The following is a 27882-nucleotide window of genomic DNA, read 5'->3' as shown; positions in this document are numbered from 1 at the left end:
TTTTTTAAAGACAGAGTCTGGGTCTATCGCCCAGGCTGGTCTGCAGTGGCACGATCTTGGCTCACTGCAACCTCCACCACCCAGATTCAAGTGATTCTTCTGCCTCACCCTCCTGAGTAGCTGGGATTAAAGGCACCCACCACCATGCTAGGCTAATTTTTGTGTTTTTAGCAGTGACTGGGTTTCATCATGTTGGCCAGGCTGGTCTCGAACTCCTGACCTCAGGTGATCCACCTGCCTTGGCCTCCCAAAGTGCTGGGATTATGGGTATGAGCCACCTCGCCTGGCAGATCTTAATCTTAATGGGATTATACTTTCTATTGTCAGGTGATAAACAGAACGAGATTCCTTTTATTCTGGATTCTTCAAATCATCTCAGGAAGTCATTGAACTGATCACTAATGGTATTTCTTCATACCTTGGAAATTAATAAGATAAATTTTGTTCTTAAAATGTAATAATTTACCATAGAGATAGCCTATAGGTTAAGAGAGTACGACAGATTGATTTGCCTAAAATAATTACAAGTAAACTAGATATTTCCAACAATACCAGTTTGGATATCTTTAAATCATGAATATGTATCCTGACCTTTTCACCACTGGCAACTAAGTATTATGCTCATTTTAATAGATAATTTTGCATGTTTAAAAATGCAGTAAAACATTTTTCACGAAAACTAATAACTTACATATAAAGCTAAGAGAAAACATTAAAATGTGAAGTTTCAAAATTTTAAGCTACAGAAATTATTTATTAAATTCTTTCCTGTTTTAGAGAATGGAAGTGTTGTCCAAGTTGGAGAATTGTTACCTTGCAAGATTTGCGGAAGAACATTCTTTCCAGTAGCATTAGTGAGTAGACTGATTTTGTACCTTAACGGTTTTACACATCTGTAATTGTTCAGTAATTCTGGTCAATTCTTATGGAAAAAACTTAGCTGGAATAGTTTTTGAAGAGTTAATGGGTAATATTCTTTGTTCAAGTGTCTTGATTTCAGCTATGCCATTCTTCCAAAATTCTTTCTTTTCTTCAGAGTTTGGTCTTCAGGACTCTTCTATTAAAGTTTAAAGTTATTCCTAGTTTTATGAGACTTACCAAAAACAAGCAAAATCACACAAAACAGTACCTTAGAAATAAGTAATTATTTACAGATACAAAATAGTGTAATATCTGGGATTTGCTTTATAGTACTTCAGGAAAAAAGTAGGGATGAATGAAGCAAAATTGCCAAAGTGTTGGTAATTGTTGAAATTGGGTGATGAGTAGTAAATGGGAGTTAATTATCCTTTTTGTCAGTTCTTGTTTATGTTTGAAATATTTCAAAGGAAAAGTTTTTTTCAACATAAAAGTACACCTAAAACTTATTATGCATTCTTTAGATATGTTAGCTACTTAGTAAATATAAATAAAAGCACTTTTAACTAATCTTAATAAAAATCAGCTAACTAAATAGGTAATAATAAAAATTATGCCTATGTACCTTATGTATTTTAACCTCAAGCATAAACATTTATTAATACTTTGATGTAAGACATAATTTTTCTTTGAATGTGGCTTTACACATTAAAGTTCTGCCACAATCTGCTGTGCACCCTCTTACTATTTCTAGTTTGTTTCTTTAAAGCAAAGTGAGGAATTAATGATCCAAAGTGTCCTGATTGTTGGTACCTTTTAAACAGTGATGGCTTTTTTGTACTCTTTTAAAAACATCTTGCCCACACATTCAATGATTTTTTTTCTTATCATTTTGTTATTTTTCAGAGTTTTCACCCAAATTTCATGGCCAAAAAAAAAAGCCTTTTTTGGCCCTCATGTAGTATTTAACTGAATGATGTTATTAAAACAACTACATGTTATCATGAGTCATCATGTTGGGAAACCAGCACCACATATACTTGACATACATAACTCAGTGAGGAACATATGCATATGAGTCCATTAAATAATCATCTGCTATCCTCATTTTTTGTTAAATACTTAAGAGCTGTGATTATAATGCTTGTTTGTTGAAATGAAAACTGAAAATAAGCATGTAAAGCAGTTGATTACTAATTGTGTACTGAAAGCCTAAGAAGCTCCAAGACACCAAATAAACCAGTTTTGAGGTTTTGTTTTTCCCCAGAGAAAGTTTGACAGTTCTACCTTCTTCAGTGTTTATCAAAACACAAAAGAAAAAAGTGTGTTTAGTGTAACAGTGTCAGCGGTCATCATGCTTAATATAGTGGAGGGAGAATGTTTATCCAGTTGATTCATTGGAAGTCATTTAAGACAGCTTCCACTTGATTGTCCCTAAACTGAATGAATGAATGAATGAATTGACAACTCTATTTTTAAAAAAAGAAAACCTGTAAGAGTAGTGGAACACTAGATAGCTCAAGACAAATCCTAGGTGAAGAAAGCTGCAAAGTTTGAGATCCAGATTAGTGTGTGGGAAAGACACAAATCAGACCACCTGTACTATTATTTTGTGTTAAATTTATGTTAGCATATTACTATTATATTAACTTTAGGAATCCAAACTACTACTCATGTTAACTTTTGTAATCCTAAAACTAATGTATTCTTTTCATTTTCTTTTTCTAGTATCTATGCTCAGGCATTTAGTAAAGACATTTTCTTTCTTTTTCACTGTAGTGTCTTTGACTTTGCTACTATTTCTTATTCTTAGTGTTACAGGACAGAGAAATATGTTACAGGAAAGGGGTCCCAATCCAGACCCTAAGAGAGGGTTTTTGGACTTTGCGCCTGAAAGAATTTAGGGCACATTGGCAGTGCAAAGTGAAAGCAAGTTTATTAAGAAAGTGAAGGAATGAAAGAATGACTACTGCATAGACAGAGCAGCCCCTGGTGCTTCTGGTTGGGCGTTTTTATGGTTATTTCTTGATGATATGCTAAACAAGGGGTGGATTATTTATTCATGCCTCTCCTTTTTTAGACCATATAGGGTAACTTCCTGATGTTGCCATGACATTTATAAATGGTCAAGGTGCTGGTGGGAGTATAGCAGTGAAGATGACCAGAGGTCATTCTTGTCACCATTTTGGTTTTGGTGGGTTTTGGCCAGCTCCTTTACTGCAGCCTGCCCAGGGTCTTTATGACCTGTATTTGGTGCTGACCTCCTGTCTTATCCTGTGAATTAGTGGTCTAGGAATGCAGTCCTGTAGATTTCAGCTTCATTTTACCCAGCTCCTGTTGAAGATGGAGTTGCTCTGGTTCATACACTTCTGACATTTCTCATGTACAAACTAGGAGAAGAGTATTAAATAATAAAATGTTAGAAGAGTGTTTATAATTTCTTTTAGTGAGCAAGATAACTTAAAGCATGCGTTATATATATGTTTTAAAACTTAACTTTTGGTTAAGGCAAGGTGTATCTTATTTATTTTGCATTCAGATTTTTCAGTCGGTCTCAGAGTTTTAAACTGGTTTCAATGTAAATAAAGTTCTATAGTCTTACCTTCTGTAGAAAAGAAAATGATAGGCTGCATTTCTTCACCTTAACAGAAAAAACATGGACCCATTTGCCAGAAAACTGCCACTAAAAAACGGAAGACTTTTGATTCAAGCAGACAGAGAGCTGAAGGAACGGATATTCCAACAGTAAAACCTCTCAAACCGAGGGTAACTATATAACCTTTTGAACAGTATGAACCTTATGTGTGTTGAAAAATATTAAAATTATCTGTTACATTAAGATTAAGAATAAACACAATTATCTGCTACATTAAGATTAAAGAATAAATACAACTCTGTATTATGTGTTCAGCTTAGAAATTATCAGAAGCTTATAAAACAAATTTTATTTTAAATAAACTTTTAAACTCTTCAAAGGAGAGACCAAGGTGCTGTCTCCATCAATTACAGTGAGTTTGTTTTTTTGTTTGTTTGTTTTTTTTGAGAAGGAGTTTCACTCTATTTCCCAGGCTAGTGTGCAGTGGCATGATCTCGGCTCACTGCAACCTCTGCTGCCCAGGTTCAAGCAATTCTTATGCCTCAACCTCCTGAGTAGCTGGGATTACAGGCACCTGCCAGTGTGCCCGGCTAATTTTTGTTTTTATAGTAGAGATGGGGTTTCACCATCTTGGCCAGCTGGTCTTGAACTTCTGAACTCGTGAGCCACCCACCTCGGCCTCCCAAAGTGCTGGGATTAATAGCATGAGCCACTATGCCTGCCTACAGTGAGATTTTTATAGCATTGGAGAGCCAATTGCTACCCCACATTCTTTTCATTATTTAAAACTTTAGATATAAATTAAGTTTTGACTTATTACTATCTTCTACCATTTTGATAATCTCTAATGCAGAAAGTTAAGCAATTATTTATAGACATATTAGCGTAATAGATGCTGCTTATCTTGACTTAATGACTGGCAGGATTTGTAATCTATATTATGTTTCTAAGGAAATGTTTTGTCAGTTGTTCAGTGTCCACATATAGTTATTGTCAGCTTATTTTCTTTCTTGAAACCAAAGCTATGAAAGTATTGTGATAATCTCTCCTTAATATCTGTCATATATTATAGTAATCCCTTGGTTATCTGTAGGAGATTGGTTCCAGGACCAGCCTCTGATACCAGTGTCTGAATACTCAAATTCCTTATGGCATAGTATTTGCATGTAACTTATGCACATCCTCCCATATACTTTAAATTATGTCTAGATTACTTTTAATTTAATGCTATGTAAATAGTTGTTGAATTGTATCTTTATATTACTTTTTATTATTCTATGGTTATTTTTTATTTTTCTTTTCCTGAATGTTTTTGATTCATGGTTGAATCCATGGATGCACAAGCCACGAATGTGGAACCCGTGGGTAGTAAGGGCCGACTGTGTATTGCTAAGAATAAATTACATAAATACTTTATTCAGCATAGTTTTTAGGCATCATTTCATTGAAGTGGTCTAAGCTAAGTACCTGATTGGATAGGTTTTTGAAACAAAACCCTACTGTTAATGGTAATAACTTCTTCCAGTGGTATAAGAACATTTTCCTATGGGAAAATTAATCTTACTAATAAAATCATTTGATGATAGAAAAATTCGATGTTCATTTTTGTTTTTTACTGTGAGCATTTAAAGTAAGGGTGATGAAGTTTAAATAAGGTACATAAATCAATATATGAAGTTTTTCTTAGTTATCTGCTACCTATATTAGCTTTAATTTTCTTTAGTAGATATAATTGCCAAATCTTTGGAGGCAGTATAATATAGTGGGTGTTAAACTTGGCTCAAGAGTCAGACTGTCTGAATTTAACCTTCACTTTGCTACGTACCATGCTATTCTGGGCAAGTTAGTTAATGTAATTATGCTTATGCTCACTGTAAACTGGTGATAGTAGTAGTATTTATCTTTGTCATGTATGATTATTGTAGGAATTACATAAGATTATCCATGGCGATTTCAATGAATGTTAGTCATCCTATTTCTTTTATAAGGAATTGGGGTTGTAAACTTAAAAACTGAATTCTAGTAAAAAGCAAAGTAAAAACCATTACTTTGTATTAGGTGGTTTATTGCCTTGTTACCTAAAACTATGGCCCATAGAGCAGTAATAGCAGCAGTATTTGGGAACTTGTTAGACATGCAAAATCTCAGTCTCCTCCCAAAGGTACTGAATTAGAATCATTTTAAGAAATCTTGGGTGAGTCATATGCACATTAAAGTTTGAGAAGCAGTGTCTTAGAGGATTTGATTGCTGTAAGTGTAGTTCTTAATATATTTACCTGTATCAAGAAAATCCTACAAACTCATTAGCAGAGTGGGGCAAGGCAACCACAAACTTCATTTTTGGAAAAACAAAATGTAGGCATAATTCACAGATTACCCATAAGGACTGTCCAAAGCAGTTGAAATCCAGGAGAAATTACCCATAAGAGGAGGTACACAAAATTGCTTGGGGGCCTGTGGCTAGATTCTGGAAATCTGCCACCTTAAAGGTGAGGAGTTTCCTCATCTTAAAAGTGATTCCTTAAAGGTGAGAGATCTTATCAGACAGTGTATTTATCTCTTGTTTAGTACAGCAAAGGCAGAAACTGGGAGGAACTGTAGGAATTTGGATAGCTACCAGCTGGAATGAGCAAGGCTAAAATTGTACAAAAGCCAGGAAGGAGAGAATGGTGGGAGTAGGAACAGATAGTTGAGGAGGCCTAGCGGCAGAGGCCCTTAGAAAACATTAATGAAAATGCCTTTTCTGAAGATGAGGAGCCTAACCTAAAAGGCCATGTCCTTTTTTTGAAGTGATTCCCATAGGATCTGAGGGAAGCAGGATATAATCACACCAAGAAGCCTTATTTACAGGAACTAGTCTGTATCTGTTGCAACAGAGGAGGAGAGCTGCTGGTTTGTATAGCTACCCTGAGCCTGTTCTTCCTAAAAATTCTTGTAAATAGCTGTACCAGGAAATCCATGCTGAATAGTAGAAATGAATAATGGAAGTGATGCATAATAGAAAATTTATTAACTCAGCATTGATAAAAGATACCATGAGAATGAAGTTGGAAAAGAACAGCAAAACTTATTAGTAGATGATTAATAATCATTGTGGAACAGATGAATGTGGTGATCAGATATTTTGCTGTAAAATAAGAAACTTTAAACAGTAATCTCAGACATCTAAATTTACTGACATTTAGGATGTTTGCATCTATGTTCATAAGAGAAGTAGACCTGTAAGTCTTTTTGTCAAAGTTTTTGCTGCTCTCCAAACACTATTTGGAAAGTTGTTTCTTTGTTTTCTGTTCTCTGAAAGAGTTTGTGTAATATTGATGCTAGTTTTTCCTTATGTGTCTACAAAAATTAAAAGTTAAAGGCAGCTGAGCCAGGAGGTTTCTTTGTTGGAAGAAAAATATTTTTTAAAATAAATATGGCTATTATGAATTTATATTCTGGTATCTCTTTGTTGTGTTTTCTAAGGACATTGCCCATTTTGTCTTACCAAATTTATTGGCATAAAATTTCTTTATAATATCTTCTTTTCTGTCTCATATTTGTGTATTTTTCATTATTCCTTCATAATTTGTGTTCTCTTTTTTCCTTTTTTTTTTTTTTAAAGAGACGGGGATCTCACTATGTTGACCAGGCTGGCCATGAACTCCTGGCCACAGGTGATTCTCCTGTTTTCACCTCCCAAAGTGTTGGGTTTATAGGCATGAGCCACCACACCCAGCCATCTTTTCAAGTACCGTTTTTTGACTTTGTGGATTTAACACATAATTCTTTATTTTAAAAATACAGACATAATAGGAATAGTTGAGTATCTCAATAATATTACAAAATAAATCTCTGTAGCATGTGAGCCAGCATCATGTATAGTGGAAAGACACTGGAGGCAGTCCCATTAAAATCAAGGAGAAGACTAAACTGTAACCAATATAGTAAGTGCCAGCTGATACAGTTAGATAAGAAGAAGAAATTAGATGCATAGATGTATTAGTCCTTTTTCCTACTGCTGTTAAGAAATACCAGAGACTGGATAATTTATAAAGAAAAAGAGGTTTAATGGACTCGTAGTTCCATGTGGCTGGGGAGGCTTCACATCATGGTGAAAGGTGAAGAAGGAACAAATGCACATCTTACATGGTGGAAGACAAGAGCACGTGTGCAGGGGAACTGCCATTTTTAAATAAAAACTATCAGATCTTGCGAGACTTACTATCACGAGAAGAGCACAGGAAAAACCTGCCCTCATGTTCAGTTACCTACCAACGGGTCCCTCCCACATATGGGGATTATTAGAACTACAATTCAAGGTGAGATTTGTATGGGGACACAGCCAAACCATATCATTCTGTCCCTGGCTACTTCCAAATTTCATGTCCTCACATTTCAAAACCAATTATGCCTTCCCAGCAGTCCCCCAAAGTCTTAACTCATTTCAGCATTAACTCTAAAGTCCACAGTCCAAAGTCTCATCTGAAACAGGGCAGGTCCCTTCTGCATATGAGCCTCTAAAACAAAAAACAAATTAGTTACTTCCTGGATACAATAGGGTTACAGGCATTGGGTGAATACATTCATTCTAAATGGGAGGAATTGGCCAAAACAAAGGGGCTACAGGCTCCATGAAAGTCTGAAATCCAATAGGGCAGTCATTAAACCTTAAAGCTCCAAATGATTCCCTTTGACTCCATGTCTCACATCCAGGTCATTCTGGTGCAAAAGGTGGGCTCTCATGGCCTTGGGCAGCTCTGCCCCTGTGGCTTTGCAGGGTACAGCCCTTTCCCCGTGGCTGCTTTCTTGGGCTGACATTGAGTGTCTTCAGCTTTTCCAGGTACACAGTACAAGCTGTCCATGGATCTACAATTCTGGGATCTGGAGGTTGGTGGCCCTCTTCTCACAGCTCCACTAGGCAGTGCCCCAATAAGGGACTCTGTTTGGGGACTCCAGTCCCACATTTTTCTTCTCCAGTGCCCTAGTAGAGGTTCTCCATGAGAGCCCCACCCCTGCAGCAAACTTTTTCCTGGACATCCAGATGTTCCATACATCTTCTGATATCTAGGCAGAGGTTCCCAAACCTCAACTCTTGACTTCTGTGCACCTGCAGGCTCAACACCATGTGGGAGCTGCCAAGGCTTGGGGCTTGCCCCTCCGAAACCATGGCCCAGCTTGTACATTGGTCCCTTTTAGGCACTCCTGGAGCAGCTGGGATGCTGGGCTCCAAGTCCCTAGGCTGTACACAGCAGACGACCCTGGACCTGGCCCAAAAAACCATTTTTCCTTCCTAGGCCTTGGCACCTGTGATGGGAGGGGCTGCCATGAAGCTCTCTGATATGCCCTGGAGACATTTTTCTCATTTTTTTGGTGATTAACATTCTACTCCTTGTTACTTATGCACATTTCTGCAGCAGGCTTGAATTTTTTTCCCCAGAAAATGGCTTTTTCTTTTATATTACATCAGGCTGAAAATGTTCCAAACTTGTGTATTCTGCTTCCTCTTGAATACTTTGCTTCCCAGAAACTTCTTCCACCAGATAACCTAAATCATCTCTCAAGTTCAAAGCCAGAGATATCTATGGCAAGAGCAAAATGCTGCTAGTCTCTTTGCTAAAGCATAACAAGAGTCACCTTTGCTTCCGTTCCCAAGAAATTCTTTATTTCCATCTAAGACCACCTTAGCCTAGACTTTGTTGTCATATCACTACTGGCATTTTGGTCAAAGTCATTCAACAATTTTCCAGGAAGTTCCAAACTTCCCCACGTCTTCTTGTCTTCTAAGCCCTCCAGGTCTCTAGGAACTTCCAAACTTTCCCAAATTTTTCTGTCTTCTTCTGAGCCCTCCAAACTGTTTCAACCTCTGCTTGTTAACCAGTTCCAAAGTCACTTCTACATTTCTGGTTACTTTATAGCAGTACCCCACTCTACCAGTACCAATTTACTGTATTTTTTAAGTCAATTTTCATACTGCTGTGAAGAAATACCTGTGACTGGGCAATTTATAAAGAAATAGAGGTTTAATGGGCTCACAGTTTCACATGGCTTGGGAGGCTTCACAATCATGGTGGATGGTAAAATAGGATCAGAGGAATGTCTTACATGATGGCAGGCAAGAGTGTGTGTGCAGGGGAACTGCCCTTTGTAAAACCATCAGATCTCATGAGACTTATTCACTGTCATGAGAACAGCATGGGAAATACCTGCCTCCATGATTCAATTACCTCTCACTGAGTACCTCCCATAACACATGGGGATTATGGGAGCTACAATTCAAGATGAGATTTAGGTGGGGATACTGCCAAACTGTATCAATAGATATTTGAAATGACTAAGTAAAACCATTGTTATTAGAAGATAAGATATACCTGGAAAACTCAAGAGAATGAAGTGAGAAATTACTAAAAACAATAGGAATAAAAGGAAGTAATGCTGTAAGGTTACTATGCAAAAATTACTACGCTTCATATACTCAACAGACAGGCTCTTGAGACAACAATGAGGAAAGGACCTTCTGTAGAAGAACAACACAAAATATGAAATATTTAGGAATAAACTTTATAATAAAGATACAAGACTTCCACAAAGAAAAAAGAATACTACTGAAAGATGCAAATGAACTGTTTTTCAAATGGAAATAAATCTCATGTTTTTGTAGAGGTAGACTCAACCTAATAAAAATTTTAAGTTTGTCAGGTTGTTTATAAATGTGATTCTTACTTTTTAAAAATTTGACAAGTTGATTCAGAAGTTTATATGGAAAATTTTATATACATGAATAACTAGAAAAAGATTGAAAAAGCTTAATAAAATTGGATTACCCTATCAGGTATTAAAATATAAAGTCTCAATATTGAAAATACTGGTGCTAACACAGGATGATCAAAACCATGGAACAGAAGAGAAAGTTTAGTAATAGGCCCAAATTCAGAAGGGAATTTAGTATATGATAAAGGCATTATTTCAATTCTGTTGTGGGTGGGGGAAGAATCAAAGTATAGGACAACTGCATAGCCCTGTTACAAAAGAAAAAAGAAAATTTGATTCAATTTGTTACTCCACACAACAGAATAAATTCTACATGCATAAAATATTTTAAAAATTTTAATTGAAAGTGAAAGTTGTAGAAGTAAACATGGGAAAAATTTATTTTTCCTTGGTATGAGGTTGGGCCTGGCTTATGCAGATCCAGAGACCATAAAGGATCAGTAAATTAAACTGTAATTTAAAAATAATTATTCATATTACAAGATGACCCATAGATAAGATCAAAAGACAGATTGTTGGTGGGAGGGAGGGAATAGTTTCCTATAAAAAAAAAATACTAGAAATTTTTGCATAAAAGACCAATAACTCAACAAGTTGACCAGGAATATAAACAGTCCTCAGAAAAAGCAATACATTAAATGGTTCTTAACAATATAAAAAGGTGCTCACTGTCAATCATTATAAGAGAAAATCCAATTAAATCCACAGAGTGAGGACTATTTTTCATATTTCAAATCAGTTCAAATCTCAAATAATACTAGAGGATCTGTAGGAAAACAGGGAAGTACACTGTCTTAGTCTCTTTTCTGCTGCTATAATAGAAGACCACAAACTGGGTAATTTATAAAGAAGAGAAATGTATTTCTCACAGTTCTGGAGGCTGGGAAGTCCAGGACCATAGTGCTGGCATCTAGTGAGGGCCTTCTTGCTAAAAAATCTCATGAGAGCAGGCATGCGTGTGAGACAGAGAATATGGGGGCCAAACTTACTCTTTTATCAGGAGACCAACTACCACAATAACTAATCTGCTACTGGGATAATGCCATTAATCCATCATGAGGGTGGAACCATAATGACTTAATCACCTTTCACACATCCCACCTCATACTACTGTTATAATAGCAATTGCATTTTAACATGAGTTTTGGAGGGAACATTCAACCACAGCAACAGTATTAGTGGGAGAATAAATAGATGTAACACCTACAGAAGCCACTTTAGCAGTGTCTTTTGCAATGAGAATTGCATTAAGAAATTGAATATAAAATTGCAGTGCGGTTGCATAAAATTTCTCTTTAAAATTATAAATTTGGGAAGAATATCATTTAAGGACTCCTGATATGAGAATATTTAAAATGATATGGCATTTTCTGATGTTTTATTTCAATATACTAAAAAGATACTGTTTCTTGATTTACTTATAGCCAGAACCACCAAAGAAACCATCTAACTGGAGAAGAAAACATGAAGAATTCATTGCCACCATAAGAGCAGCTAAAGGCCTTGATCAGGCCCTCAAAGAGGGTGGCAAACTTCCTCCTCCTCCTCCACCTTCGTATGATCCTGGTATATGGAATATTGTTGACAGAAATATTCATGTGGAAAGAAAATAATGATAGGGTTTTTATAAATTTTAACTTGTTAAGCTTAACTTATAATCACGGAGTCTTATAAAGTATAATTTTTAAACGTTTTGGTATAAAACAGTGGTGGTAATCTAGGCATGTAGGCTTATAAGGACATTAATTTGGAACATAGAAGTGTATTGTGTTTTTATTTTAATACTTTTTTTTAAACACAAAGCATTATAATATTTAAAAAAATATTATAGTAACTATTAAATGTGAGCACTCCAGGAAATATTTTAGCCATGCTCACTGCAGATTAAAATGTAGTCATTGAATAGGAGTCATATAATTATGTTGCCTGGTTCCTTGATATCTTCTCGTGGGATTGGTGAAAAACTTATAATTTTTCTAAAATGTATAATTCATGTGGCTAGACTACATTTATGCCTGAAATTTGTATGTTGTTAATTTTTTTTTCATTGAGCAGATAAAAGTTGCTTGATTCATTGTTACCAAAAGCAAAGCAAGATTTTTGCAACCCTGTATGAGATACTGAAATACATAAAGACTTAAGGTGACAAAGTTGACACTTTTGACATTTGTTATTAGAGCAGCCTAAAGAGGTTGTTAATTTAACAGGTTAGCTGCGTTAATATTATGTTAGTACTCTAGATTGGGATTTATTTTCTAGCAAAGAGAAAGTTCTTTAGCAAATCTAGACATGATCATTTTTGGAATTTTATTATAGAAGAGAGATTAGCAAACTTTCTATAAAGGACTGCATAGTAAGCATCTTAGGTTTTGTATGCCATAAAGTTTCTGTTGCAACAAATAAGCCATAGACAATATATAAATGAATGAGCATAGCTGTGTTTCCATAAAACCTCATTTACAAAGAAAGGCAACAAGCAGACTGGATTTGGCTCATGGGTCATGCTTTTAGAAACCCAGTTCTAGAGTTTTAGTAATTAACTTATGTGAATGAATGTTTCTGGGATGCTTCAACTGATCCTGGGTCTTTTTTAATACTACCTTTATTTTCTTCACGAACTTGAGTTTTCTCTCTGCTTTGGAGGTATTTAGATATTGTGTCGTACTCTATATAGCGGCATTCCTCATGTCTAATATTTCTCGTTTCTCATGTCAGAGAGTGAGAGGGTACCAGTTCTTCAGGATCAGTTGGGCTGTAGAAGTTTTTTTTAATCTTGTGGGCCTGACAAAAACAACTTATTTCATTGTTATTAGAGGTTTTAGACCTATTCCAGTAGTAAGCACGACAAACTTCTGAGCTGCAGATGAATGTAAATTCTAAAGGGCAAACTCTCTGTCAAAAAGTAAACCGGTTAAAATAAATTAAGATTATTTTTTGATACTACTAAATTTTTACATTTATTCCCAGTGTCTCATTTAGTTATTTTACAGTGCTACAATATATGGTTCTGGGTTAATTTAGAAAGAAGTTTAATTTACAGTATGCTTTGCATTTTGGGAAGATATTTTATCTTGGAAACATTTGCTGTTTCTTAAATTTGAATTATGTCAGTTAGATATATTTTAATCACTTCTTCCATCTGTTGGGACTTTTAAGAGAAAATGCCACTTTAAAGATGAGTAAACGATTTCTTGAGAGTTTTCCATTAGATGAAATAAAAAAATTTTAATAGATGAGTTCATATTTTAAAATGTATTTTAATGTCATGTGTTATTACTTTCTAACTAGTCTGCTACATAAAATATCTGTTATAAATGAAAACATAGAGGCAAAGAAGAAATAACATTTTTTCTGTTTTTTTTTGTACTAAGGATTTATCTTTTGTTCTTTTTCCTTCACAAATTTGATTCAAAGCTAGGAAAAAATTGGGATTCATCATGTACTAGCAGACTTTTTTTTTTTTTTTTTGTCTTTACTAAGTTTAGACAAGTCAAGCTGGGTAGTTATAAGGATATGGGAGTTTTTTCTTATCAGACATTATTGCTTATATTTCTTGAATGACTGCATAGAAACTTATGATTTTTAATGTCTGTTTCAAGTACTATGCTGTTAATCTGTTTCTGTTTTTATCTGTTATAGATTATATTCAGTGTCCATATTGTCAGAGGAGATTTAATGAAAATGCAGCTGATAGACATATAAATTTCTGTAAAGAACAGGCAGCACGTATTAGTAATAAAGGCAAATATTCTACAGATACCAAAGGAAAACCAACATCTCGGACACAGGTGATAAGCTCACTTTTAATAATTGTTATGAATGAGAAACTGGCTCATTGATATTTATAGATTTTTGTTTATGCTTTTCATGACATTAGACTTTTTCTCGCCTGAGATATATATATATACGTTTTTAGATTATTTTATATATATATAAAATGTTTTATATGTGTGTGTGTGTGTGTGTGTGTGTGTGTGTGTGTGTGTATATATATATATATAAACATTTTTAGATTATATTCTTGGTCTTTTCTCAGATCTATATTAAGAATATTTTCTCCCATTCTGTGACTTGGCTTTTCATTTTCTTAAGGGTGTCTTTTGAAAAGCAAAAGTTTTAAAATTTGATTAAGTCCAATTTATTCTTTATGATTTATGTTCCCTATGTTGTATCAAAGAAATCTTTGCCTATACCAGGATTGCAAAGATTTTTCTCCCATGTCTTCTAGAAGTCTTATGCTTTTAGCTCTTATGTCTGTAAATAATTTCAGGCTAATATTTGTGTATATGTGAAGTAAGGGGTAGTTTTCCTTTTATTGTCTATGTGGATATTCTATTCTTTTAGTGTGATTTATTTAAAGGACTTTTCTTTCCCCAATGAATTGCCTACGCATCTTGGATGAAAATCAGTTGAATATAAATGTGTGGATTTATTTCAGGACATGATATTCTGTTCCATTGATTTATATCCCTGTCCTTTAGTCAATACTGCATTATCAGTATACTTAATAGTGTACCTTAATAAGTCTTGGTCGGGCGTGGTGGCTCACACCTGTAATCCCAGCATTTTGGGAGGCAGAGGCGGGTGGATCACAAGGTCAAGAGATCAAGACCATCCTGGTCAACATGGAGAAAACCCCATCTCTACTAAAAAAAAAAAAAAAAATACAAAAAAAAAAATTAGCTGGGCATGGTGGCACATGCCTGTAATCCCAGCTACTCAGGAGGCTGAGGCAGGAGAATTGCCTGAACCCAGGAGGCGGAGGTTGCGGTGAGCCGAGATCGCGCCATTGCACTCCAGCCTGGGTAACAAGAGAGAAACTCCGTCTCAAAAAAAAAAAGTCTTAAAATCAAGTTGTCTAAATTTTTCTACTTGAATTCCTTTTAAAATTTGCTTTGGCTATTCTTGATTTACATTTACATATACATTTTATAATTGACTTGTCATCTACAAAAAATGACTTCTAGTATTTGACTGAGATATTTATTTATTTATGAGACAGAGTGAGACTCTTCTCACTCTGTCGCCTGGACTTGTGTGATCTCGGCCCATTGCAACCTCCACCTCCCAGGTTCAAGTGATTCTTCTGCCTCAGCCTCCTGAGTAGCTGGGATTACAGGCACATGCCACCATGTGCAGCTAAGTTTTTGTATTTTTATTAGAGACAGGGTTTCACCATTTTGGCCAGGCTGGTCTTGAACTCCTGACCTTGTGATTCACCCTTCTCAGCCTCCCAAAGTGCTGGGATTATAGGTGTGAGCCACCAAGCCTGGCCTTTGACTAAGATTATATTAAATTCATAAATCAATTTGGGGAGATTGACATTGTAACAATATTGAATTGTTCACTTCATGAACTTGTTATATTTTCTGATCATTTAGGTTTTCTTTATCAGTGTTTTGTAGTTTACATTATATAGGTCATACACATATTTTGTTAGATTTTTCTAAGTATATCATGTATTTGGATGATCTTATAAATGGAATTTTATTTTATTTCATTTTTAGTTGTTTTTCGCTTGTTTAGAAAAACTGAGGATTTTTGTATATTAATCTCATACCTTGCTATTTTGTTAAATTCATTTACTAATAATAGTCTTGTAGATTTCTTAGGACTTTTCTATGTATACTGTCATGTTAACTGTAAATAAGGACAGTTTTATTTTCTTCCCTCCAACATTTTTGGATTTTATTTCTTTTTTGTGATTTACTACACAGGCTAGACTAATGTTGAATAGAGGTGATGAGAGTGGACCTCCTTGCTTTGTTTTTCTTTTCTTAGGTGAAAAGCATTGTTTTTTATCATTGTGTATGATGTTCCATCAGTTATTGAGGGAAAAATGTTAAAATTATGACCTTTTTACATTTCTCTTTAGTTTTGCCAGCTTTTGATTCAAAATTTTGAATTTCTCTTATTGTTTGCATATGTGTTTATGAATTGTTATGTCTTCCCCATTTATTGACCCTTTTATCATTATGAAGTGTTCCTTTTTGTCTGTGACAATATTCTTCATGTTGCAATTTCATGTGATAAGAATATAGCCATTTTAGCATAATTATGCTCCCTTCTTTTCTTTCTGTTCTTTAACTTATATTTGTGTTTTTGCATTGCTATAATTGGTTCTTGTATTTCTTTTTTAAAAATTGAATCTAGTAACTTAATCTTGTCGGTTGAAATGCTTGTCACTTACATTTGATACAGTTATTATTGATTTGGTTATGTTTAGGTCTGTAATCTGTTTTCTCTTTGTGTAAAAAATTCATTGCTGCTCATTTCTCAGCAGTGCTAGTGGCTTTGTGGTTTGGTCCTCGGACTGGCAGTTGCCACTGGTGCTGAGCTACTAGTAAGCCCTATTGGTCAGCTCGTTGGAGCTTAAACTCATTATCACCTCTCCAACTCACTGGCAAAAAAAAAAAAAAAAAAAAAAAATGATTGAAGCGGATCACCCAGGAAAGCGCTTCATTGGTGGGCTTAATATGGAAACAAATGAGAAAGCTCTTGAAGCAGTCTTTGGCTAATATAAACGAATAGTGAAGTCCTCTCGATGAAAGACCGTAAAACCAACAAATGAAGAGGATTTGCTTTTGTCACTTTTGAAAACCCAGAAGACGCTAAGGATGCAGCCAGAGACATGAATGTAAAGTCATTAGATGGAAAAGCCATCAAGATGGAACAAGCCACCAAACCATCATTTGAAAGTGGTAGATGTGGATTGCCTCCACCTCCAAGAAGTAGAAGCCCTCCAAGAGGTCTTAGAAGTGGAAGTGGAGGAGCCACAGGACCTCCAACATGGGGGAGGACACATGGATGATGGTGGCAATTCCATGAATTTTAATAAGAGTTCTTCCAGAGGACGACTCCCAGTAAAAAGAGGACCACCACCAAGAAGTAGAGGTCCTCCTCCTAAGAGATCTACACCTTCAGGACCAGTTCACAGCAGTGGTGGAATGGGAGGAAGAGCTGCTGTATCATGTGGAAGAGATAGTTACAGAGGTCCACCTTGAAGGGAACCGCTGCCCTCTCATAGAGATGTTTATTTGTCCCCAAGAGATGATGGGTATTCTACTATAGAAAGCTATTCAAGCAGAGATTACCCAAGCTCTCCTGATACAACAGATTATGTACCACCACCACGAGATTATACTTACCGTGATTATAGTCATTCCAGTTTATGTGGTGACTATCCATCAAGAGGCTATAGAGATAGAGATGGTTATGGTCATGATCATGACTATTCAGAACACCCAAGTGGAGGTTCCTAGAGAGATTCACATGAGAGTTACCTTAATTCACATAGTGCTCCACCTATAGGAAGACCCATGCCATCTTATGGTGGAAGCAGTCACTATGATGATTTTAGTAGCTCACGTGACACATATGGTAGAAGTCAGGACAGTTAAGCAGCTGAAGTGATCTCTACTCAAATGGTCATGGTTGGGTTGGCACACAAGAAAAAGAGGGCTTCCCTCTTCTATGAAAAAGGGAGTACCCTCCTCCCTGTGATTCCTACAGTAGTTCAAGCCATGGAGCACCAAGAGGTGGTGGCCCTGGAGGAAGCCAGTCTGATAGAAGGGGAGGCAGAAACAGATACTAGAAACAAACAAAACTCTGGACCAAATCCCAGTTCAAAGAAACAAAAAGTTTAAACTATTCTGTCATAACTACCCAAGGACTACTAAAAGGAAAAATTGTGTTACCTTTTTTTTTTTTTTTTTTTGACTGAGTCTCGCACTGTCACCCAGGCTAGAATGCAGTGGCACAATCTCAGCTTACTGCAACCTCGTCCTTATGGTTTCAAGCTATTCTCCTGCCTCAGCCACCCAAGTAACTGGGATTACAGGTGCCCATCACCATGCCCAGCTAATTTTTTTTTGTATTTTTGTTAGAGACGAGGCTTCATCATCTTGCCCAGGCTGGTATTGAACTCCTGACTTCGTGATCCACCTGCCTTGTGATCAAAGTGCTAGGATTGCAGGTGTGAGCCACCTCACCCGGCCTGTGTTACCTTTTTTTAAATAAGTTCCCCTCTGTAATTTTTATGTTCTTGTGAGGAAAAAAGTAAAACATGTTTAATTTTATTTGGCTTTATGACATTGCTTTTCAACAAGCAAATGTTAAATGTGTTGAGACTTGTTGTACTAGTGTTGTAACTTTCCAAGTAAAAGTGTCCCTGAAGGCCACTTCCTATCTGATTTTTCCCAGTAAATGAGGCAAGCGATTCCAAGATCTTTCACAAAACATCTAGCCATCTAAAATAGAGAGATGAATCATTCTGCCTATACAAACAAACTCGCTATTAGATGGGGGTTGGGGTATGCTACTCATAAAATTTCAGGGTGTCTTCCAGTCGAAATCTCAATGTTCTCATTATGAAAAACCTGAAATCAGATGCCTATGTAAGGAAAGTGCCTTTCACCCAGTAAACTCAAAAAAGCAAATGGATAATGCTGGTCATTTTGCCTTTCTGACATTTTCTTGGGAGTCAGCAAGAAAGAATCCCCTTTCCCCTCTCCCAATAGGACCATTTAAGTGTGTGTTAAACAACTACAGAACACTAAATAAAAAGTTTGGCCAAAAACAAGCATGAAGCTGCAAAGGTGCTTGCTCTTACTGTTTGAAATTTTTGCAACTCAGTAGTGTCTCACTTTCAAAGGAACAGCTTGATTGCAAAGAAGAAAATAAGTAAGCGATGAAGTTATCTCCAACTTCCTAAAGGCTTATGACATATTGAAAGTAAATCTATCAGCATTCATCAGATTTAAAACATCAAATGCCTGTGAAACAGCAAAGATGGTAAGCAAAGCAAACTAGTTTTTCCATCTAAATAGAAATTGAACACTTCCTTCCTCATAGTACAGTGAAACATACTATACCTCATAGCAATGGAAATGCCTTCTAGATTAAAAAAAAAACAACAACAACTACTTTTGGAAAAAACAAATATTCAACAGCATATTAGAAGACCTCCAAATTCAACACTTAGATTTTTTTTTTTTTTTAAGCATGTGCGACACCTGAAGGCTTTAATAATAGAGCTGTTATTTACCAGTAGAGATCTGGGGCTTGGGAGAGGGTATTTTTTCAAAGTCCATTTTTGATGAAGACCTTTAAACATGCTTCATATGTTTTAACATTTTTTTTTCAAATCAGTCCTTTAGTCAGCATAGGAAATGGCTTAAGTTTGTGTTCCCTCTTTTTCCTCTGTAAACCATTGTAAGCTTGACATTTAATAGGATGCCTGACTTATTTTTAGTCTATGAAACTACACTGTATGGAGAAAATCTTTTGTAAGTGGTCTTTAAAAAGCAAAACCTGAGGCAGCATGACCCAGGTCCAGCTATGAAGTTGAAAAAGATGCTCTTGAATATAGTAAACTTGAAGACCTCCAACTAAAAATCTTTATATTGCACTTATTCCTTCAAATAAGTTTTGTTGGTTTAACTTATGGATTTAATGTGGCAGTGCACCATTGGAACAGAATGATAATCCATAAGCCATGCAACTTAACCGTTTAAGCCATTCCAGTTCATCCCAAGCCAGTGAATCTTCCACCACTTAAAAGAAGTACTAGAACATAAAATATATTAAGCTGCAAGTCTGAACTTGCCTTTTCTTTCTGGAAAAGAGGATAGTAATAAGCAAGTTTTAAAGAATTTCCTTAAGAGAGATAACTAGTCTTCATTTGTTTAACTTTTGCAGATTGAGAAATATGCTCATTATGGTGGTGAAGCACTGATTTATTCAGTTTTAGAGAAATGTAATACCTAAGTTTTTGTAAGCCATTAAGTTGTTAATTTCTATTAGGTATATAAAAATCTTTAGTCTTCAGTATGTAATGGTACCAGGAACCCTTCTGCTATGTCCTGCCTGAAGACTTGACCTCTCAATGTGTAATAGGCCACATCAGCATACTTTGTTTATGCTAACCCTTTTGCTCCTTTTTGATTGCTTTCATAATTTTAGTGGATCAGCAGTCCTGTTTCCTAATCTAATTTTATTAATTGTGTTTTTATATACATACCTCTGATAGTTTGACAAATCTTTGTTAGATCTTATTTTCCCTGTTGCTATAATTTTAAGAGTCTTTTAAAATGTCTTTATTTATTTATTTTTAGTGGCCCAGATGTCCTTTTAAACCAGAAGCATCTCTAATGTTTTAAAAAAATCAGTATCATTATATGTTTTATCTCCTGAAGTCTCATAGACATTTGTTAATTTGAAAGACGTTTACTGAAGGTTTTGATTTTCTATTTTGCAGGTGCTGGTATAGTTGTGCAAAATATGCATGCTACTTTTTTGTGTGTGACCCTTTATCAAGGTTTAATTTTTTTTTTAATTCACATACTGAGTTAGTTATAATGTTTGATTTCAAAATTGGTTTTAGTCTGCTGTTTTTGGTAGTAGTGCATCTTAAATTTTATATTGATTATTGGTTATAAAATATGATTTTCATTTTGAAAATGATATTTAAAATTAATTTTCACATGAAATCTTGATAACTTATTGTGCTAAATTCCAAGCACATATGCAAGTATGATTTTCACCTTATGGTTGAAGCACTGGGCTAGAACCAGCATGAGTGTTAAATTCCTGCTCTGTTGTGAAATTGGGGCCTAACTCTGGGCAAGTTCATTTTGTTCTGTTGAAGCAGGTGATTTATGAGATACTTTTATACAGGGAAATGAGCAAAATTTGACTCAAAAAGAGAAAATAAAATTAATAATGACGTCTCTTTAGAGAGAGTAGAGAAATTTAAAAATCCAAGATAAACTGAAATATCCACTCTTATGTCAATCCATACTCCATTAATTTAAGATGGTCTGGTGAGAATAGAGAGGCCATAATTAGCTCTTTCTCTTCATGTCAGGGAAATCCGTAAGGCAGCTCTTATAAAACTTGTCCAAGTAGAGGGTAATATTGTGAATTTTTATCAATAGGAAATATGACTGAATTAATGTATATGGAATATAAAACCACATCCAGGAACGTGTAAAAATCTTGACCTTTAAAACTGCATCACCAAGTGAGCTTCACTAGTGTTTCTAAGGTTTTCTACTAATGTTTGTTTGGCGTTTAAAATCGTAACTTGAGGAAGTATTTTGCATCAGACCTTTTTTCTATTTCCTGTGAACTGGAAAATTTGCTCTTAGTTTGTTTTAGCAGTAGAACATCTGAGAGGGAGTCTGTTTTGGGAAACCTTTGAGGTGACATATTTTAATCTCTACTTCCTCAATTTGTGTAATTCAGTAGCTAATAAAAAGACTGTTCATTTAAGGGAATGAGAGCTGTTTCTTTCCTTTTTTTTTTTTTTAGTGTGGTATAATACATGTAACATAAACTTTACCATCTTTGCCATTTTTAAGTGTACAATTCAGTATATACTTACAAGTGTATTAATGATGTACAACCATCATCACCATTCATCTCCATAGTTCTTTTCATCTTGTAAGACTGAAATTCTAAACCCAAAGAATCTTAACTTTTGAACCACTACTTTACAATTCATAATCAAAAAGTGATGCTGACTTAAAAAAATTTTTTTTCATTATTTTAGTATAAGCCACCTGCACTTAAAAAGTCAAATTCTCCTGGAACTGCATCATCAGGATCTTCACGATTACCGCAGCCAAGTGGCACTAGCAAAAGTGTTGTAGGTAATGACAGCCATAAAGTAAATTGATTTGTTTTTAAACCATGTTGGTAGAGAAGGAAATAAGGATATTGGTCTATTCTGGAGTATTAGGATAGATTTCTAATTAAGAAGAGATATAGAGGATAAGTAATTATTTATAAAAATAAAATAACTTTCAGTAGTTTCTACTTTTAACTTTTTTTTTTTTTTTTTTTGAGTTGGAGTCTCGCTTTGTCTCCCAGGCTGGAGTGCAGTAGCATGATCTCAGCTCTCTGCAACCTCCCGCTCCCGGGTTCAAGTGAGTCTCGTGCCTCAGCCTCCCAAGTAGCTGTGACTATAGGCATATGCCACCACGCCCAGCTAATTTTTTGTATTTTAGTAGAGATGGGATTTCACTGTGTTGGCCAGGATGGTCTAGATCTCCTAACCTCATGATCTGCCCACCTCAGCCTCCCAAAGTGCTGGGATTACTGGCATGAGCCACTGTGCCTGGCCACGTTTTTGTTGTTTTTAGCTTAAATGTTTGTCCCTGATGTTGTTACTGATATGTCATCTATTCAGAATAGTCAGATAAGTTCTTTCTTGATTCTTTGATCTGGTATTTTCCTCTCATTTTATGCTAGCTCTTCATAGCTTTCTGAACTTTGCTATTGTTCTTAGCAGACAAATACTTAAGAGTTAGAAGAAGATATTGACCACTGACATGTACCTTTGTTTATATATAAATTGTAAGAAAGAAATTTAGAAATTAGAAATCAAGGATGCTATATGTTGTTTCTTGGAAATATCGGTTAAAAAATGTCTTTAATGGTGATTTATAGTTACAAAGATTATTACTAAAGCATTGTTTTCTTTGCTAGATGCTCTGTTTTATGTAACTTTTTTTGAGTATTGTTAAAAGTAATGCTTTTTTTTAATTATAAGGTATGCCTTCAGGTAAAGTGTCTTCAAATACCAGCTCTTTGGGAAACAAACTTCAGACCTTATCTCCCTCTCATAAAGGGATAGCAGCCCCTCATGCAGGGTAAGTCTACATTGGATATAATTTATTATTGGTGTGTAGTTAAATGATATTAAGGTTTTATTATGCTTTGATAATTGGCTTTTCGTTAATCTTCATTTTCTAAGTTCATTTGTCTTTTAACATTTTGCTGGTCAGGAGCACACTCATTGCTGTTGAGTATCTAAATTTGCATAACCATTTTAGAACCTAATCTGGTATTTATTAAAAGCCTTAGAAATCATAGTTTAAATTGAATAATTTTACTTCTGGGAATTTAGTCTAAGGAAATTTGAAATATTGAAGATTTTTTATTTCTATATTTTATATTAACTGTAATTTACTAACTACCATGTGTCAGGCCCTGTGCTAGACATTTTGCATATATTTTTGTTAAAACCACTTCATAATCATAGAATAAGAAGATCAGAGAAGCTGTTTACTCAAAGCCACATAGCTGTTAAAAGCTAGAAGCAAGTTTGATTGTAAACATTAGATTCTTTTTACATTTTTTTATAAAAACATTAAAAATAAATAAAATCTCCATGTGTACCTAAGCAGCTGCTTTGCCAAGACTCCCCATGTCTGTGTGTCAAATTGAAGGCCCCAGTGGAGTAGGTTTACGAGGGCATCTCCTGACCCAAGGGTTGCAAGTCACACGTTCGCCCACAGCTTCCCTGGGCCAGGCAGGTTCCCTTGGCTCTGTGTTGCTCCCAGGTGGGCTGTTGTCCTGCCTTTCTTTTCTTTGTTTTTTGTGGATCAAGTTGTTTCCTTGATTAGTCCCAATGCAGGTAAATGGATGTTTCAGTTGAAGGTGCTGTATTTACTTGCCTCTTTTCATATTATTTTCAAGTTTAAGTTATCTGTGGCTCACGTTCATTTTGGCTTTTATGTAGGAAGTACATGCAAAGATATCTGTCAAATGATGGTAACTACCTTTTGCTTCTAAATTCAGATTACGTAGAAAGTGGAAAACCTAAATGAAATGTAATGTAATTATCATTATAGAAAAGGAAAAAACAATCAACCAACAATATCTTATGAGTTAAGTGATTTTTCTTATCGCTGTGCTTCCAAAAAGAGAGGCTATCCATAAGAAAGAGACAGGTTATCAGTAGATCAGGTAGTTGAAAAGTAAAATATTCTCATCTTTTAGCTGATTTGATTTATTTTCTTCTCCAATGAATTGACTCATTGGATGGTTAAGTGAAATGTAGACATAGCAATATGTGCTTTAATTTTACAAAATCATTTTACCATATCACAGAGAATTGCCCTCCATGTCAGGTAATAATGTTTGTTCATAGTGTTGTTTATAGTTTCATTTACAGTTGATCATGGATTAAAAGCTGATATTTTTCAGTACTTCTGTATACTAGCAGTTTTATCAGTTGGCAATATTAAATTGTACTGACACAGTATTCCTAGATAGGACATGTAAAACTGGCTGATATAATGAAGAGAGGCACTGACCTTGGAGTTAGGAGACTAAGTTTCTGCATCATACTCTGCCACTAAATAGCTTTGGGCATATATCTCTCTGTCTGCCTCTGATAATATCTATGACTCTGCTTAGACCTTGCAACTGATCCAAGAAAATCTGACCAACATACCTGGTTACTAATGGAAAATATGCTTTTGCTAACAAGCAGAGATTTTGAGTACAGTAATTTTGTGAGTTGTACATTACTTATAATGCCATGAAGAATACATACTTTTGGTTGTCCCACATCATATATAACTGTCAATTATATCTGTTCAAATTCTGATTGTCCATTCTGTATAAGATACTTACAGATTAAAAAAAGGTTTCCAACTACTGGAAAGAGAGTGGTGGAGCTCATTTCTACTAATATATTACTATATTAACTGGAACATTACAGTGTTACTATATTAAATTAGAATCATTCAATGTTACTATATTAAATTAGCTGTCTGTTTGGTGGCTGAGTTCCTTTTTCTTTCTTTCTTTTTTTTTTTTTTTTTTTTTTAAGAATTATCGAGTAATGATTTGTTTCTCTTGCTAGATTGTAAGCTCCATGATGACAAATACTATGTCTGCCTTGCTTCCATTTGTAACTGTAAAATCTAGCAGAATGCCTAGGCTAAAAAAAATTTTTTGGTGAATAAATGAAAAAAGGTAATTAATAAATTAATTCCCTCATTGTTAATCTATTGGCACATCATGGAATTATTGTCCTGTTACAAGTTAAAGAATTGTTTGAAGTTTGTATAACAACTTTTTATTTTGATTTGTAGGAATGATTCAGGATTGGGTAAAGGTTGAATTAAAACATTTGATCAGGTGTAATGCTCAATAAATCGAGTATTTGCTGAGATTAGTAAATGCCATTATTTCAGTGGATTGCAATTGTTTAAAGTCTGGTGTATGTAATCTTTATTGTAGTCCATTTTAATCAGGCATACCAACAATCTGTAATAGAATTGTGCCACAAAGAAATTTATTTTTACATTTGGAAAAATTCTCATATGTTTGATTGTTTACTTCTAGTTTGTGTATTAGGCCAGGCGCAGTGGCTCACACCTGTAATACCAAAACTGTCGGAGGGCGGGGTGGGAGAGTCACTTGAGCCCAGGAGTTTGAGACCTGCCTGGGCAACATAGCAGTACCTCACTCATGTCCATTAAAGATAAAATAAAATCCCGAGGTCAGGAGTTTGAGACAAGCCTGACCAATATGGTGAGACCTTGTCTCCACTAAAAGTACAAAAATTAGCTGGGGGTGGTGGTGGGACCTTGTAATCCCAGCTACTCATGAGTCTGAGGCAGGAAAATCACTTGAACCTGCGAAGTGGAGGTTGCAGTGAGCCGAGATCACACCATTGTACTCCAGCCTGAGCAACAGAGGGAGTCTCCCTCTCAAAAAACAAACACCTTTTTAAACCTTTTTTAAAATATAAAAAAGCAAATCAATAAATTTGTAGGTCAATTTTAACAGATTTGTTTAAAAAAAAATACAAGTGGAAAGTTTTTCCTTTGTTCTAAATGATCATTCTCTTTTTTTTTTTTTTGGGATGGAATTTCACTCTTGTTGCCCAGGCTGGAGTACCGTGGTGTGATCTTGGCTCCCTGCAGCCTCAGCCTCCTGGGTTCAAGTGATTCTCCTGCCTCAGCCTCTCCAGTAGCTGGGATTACAGGCATGTGCCACTACATCTGGCAACTTTTTTATTTTTGGTAGAGACGAGGTTTCACCATGTTAGTCAGGCTGGTCTCAAACTCCTGACCTCAAGTGATCTACCTGCCTCGGCCTCCCAAAGTGCTGGGATTACAGATGTGAGCCACTGTGTTGGCCAAAAGATGATTATCTTTAATCCTAGGAAATTTTAAAAGTATAGTAAAACACAGATCTTTTAAATAAATATTGCCCCATTTCAATTGTGTCATGGAGTTGACACAGTTATATCTTGGGAACTCTGTTTTCTTAATGATTTATTACCAGTTTAAATGACTATTTCAGCTAATAATTTTCAGTAGCTAAACAACCAAATTTCAGAGATTTACCTCCTTTTAGTTACTATGAAAAACACATTTACTTTAGAGATCAACTGTAATACACATAAAATTAGAGCAACCAAATGTATGTACAGAGCATGTTTTAATTAAAAAATTATATTTTCTTTCTCATACCTTATTAAAAACATTAAGAAGTAAATATCTTTAGCACTGGAGTACATTTTTGTATGAGTAGGAAACATGCTATTTTCATAATCCAGTTTTTTGGTGTGTGTATTAAATTTGCGTGGAGCTTTATGTAAATTTTTATCAAATTTTATTGTTGATTTAGAAATGCTTGTACTAACCTAGAATTCCAGAGCTTGGCTTATTTGGGTAACAATAGTTGAAGATTTTGGGTAGGAAGCTAACTTTGCTATGGAATTGAGATACTAATTAGTAGTGTAAGATTGATGAATTTAGGATCAAAAGTAGAGGTATGACACATTTCAAAACTTTGCCTTAGAGAAGTGGGTGTTCAATCTTTTGGGCCACATTGAAAGAATAATTGTCTTGGGCCACGTGTAAAATACACAAACACTAATGATAGCTGATGAGCTAAAAAAAAATATGCAAAAAAATTTCATCACCTTTTAAGAAAGTTTACAAATTTGTTCTGGGCTGCATTCAGAGCCAGCTTGGGTGGCATGTGGCTTGCTAGCTGCAGGTTAAAAAAGATTGCCTTATGGCATTATAACTAAAGAGGTATACAAAGGTGCAAAATACCATCTGCTAAATTCTTTTCCCAATATTTTTTCAGAAATCATATTTTTCTTATATCTCAATCTATAGTGCTTGCTACAGTTCTACAAGGTACCTATTAAGCCAGACTAAAATTACTTATTTCCTAAGTGAATTCACTCTCCTGGTATCAACAGTAAACGACTTTTCCTATGTTAAAGTTTATTTCAAATCAGGAATAGGTTGATATCGTCACCATACTCATTCAGCTATGAGTGTTTTGTAAGCCTGCAAATGTGTTTTATGTATAAAATCTTGATTATTGGAATTTATAGATTTTTTTTGATAGATAGCTTAATGGCAACTTAGAATATAAATTATGAAGTGATTTTAGTTTAAAAAATAGCATTCATTTTCAAAATCGGAAAATATTGGCAATCTTTTTATATATGTAATATTTCCATTAGATAATTACCTTTAGATTTTTATTAGATTTTACACATCTTTCTTCAATTGAACTTTGTTGTATCACATGTAGGATTTAACCATTTCTTTTTCTTTCTTTCTTTTTTTTTTTGAGAAGGAGTATCTCTCTGTCACCCAGGCTGGAGTGCAGTGGCACAATCTTCACTTACTGCAACCTCCGCCTCCCGGGTTTAAGCAGTTCTCTGCCTCAGCCTCCCGAGTAGCTGGGATTACAGGTGTGTGCCACCATGTCCAGCTAATTTTTGTATTTTTAGTAGAGATGGGTTTTCACCATCTTGGCTAGGCTGGTATTGAACTCCTGACCTTGTGATCCACCTGCGTCGGTCTCCCAAAGTGCAGGGATTACAGGCGTGAGCCACTGCACCA

General features: G+C 35.2%; 1 protein-coding gene and 1 pseudogene across 2 annotated transcripts in view; both read left to right on the top strand.

Moving 5' to 3' along the window:
- ZC2HC1A (zinc finger C2HC-type containing 1A) overlaps positions 1-27882 on the top strand; it is a 51552-nt gene that overhangs the window by 9333 nt on the left and 14337 nt on the right. For both annotated transcript variants that reach the window (XM_032250782.1, XM_032250790.1), the window contains exons 2-7: positions 778-854; positions 3508-3624; positions 11629-11770; positions 13844-13992; positions 21759-21858; positions 22761-22860. In XM_032250782.1, coding sequence (XP_032106673.1) covers positions 778-854; positions 3508-3624; positions 11629-11770; positions 13844-13992; positions 21759-21858; positions 22761-22860 — 685 coding nt within the window. The remainder of the gene's footprint in view (positions 1-777; positions 855-3507; positions 3625-11628; positions 11771-13843; positions 13993-21758; positions 21859-22760; positions 22861-27882) is intronic.
- Positions 15381-17964, top strand: LOC116531838 (annotated as a pseudogene).

The sequence above is a fragment of the Sapajus apella genome, unplaced genomic scaffold (genome assembly GCF_009761245.1).
Source record: "Sapajus apella isolate SASKATOON/1434 unplaced genomic scaffold, GSC_monkey_1.0 scaffold3, whole genome shotgun sequence".
Classification (NCBI taxonomy): domain Eukaryota; kingdom Metazoa; phylum Chordata; class Mammalia; order Primates; family Cebidae; genus Sapajus; species Sapajus apella.
This window is presented reverse-complemented; position numbering and strand designations above follow the sequence as displayed.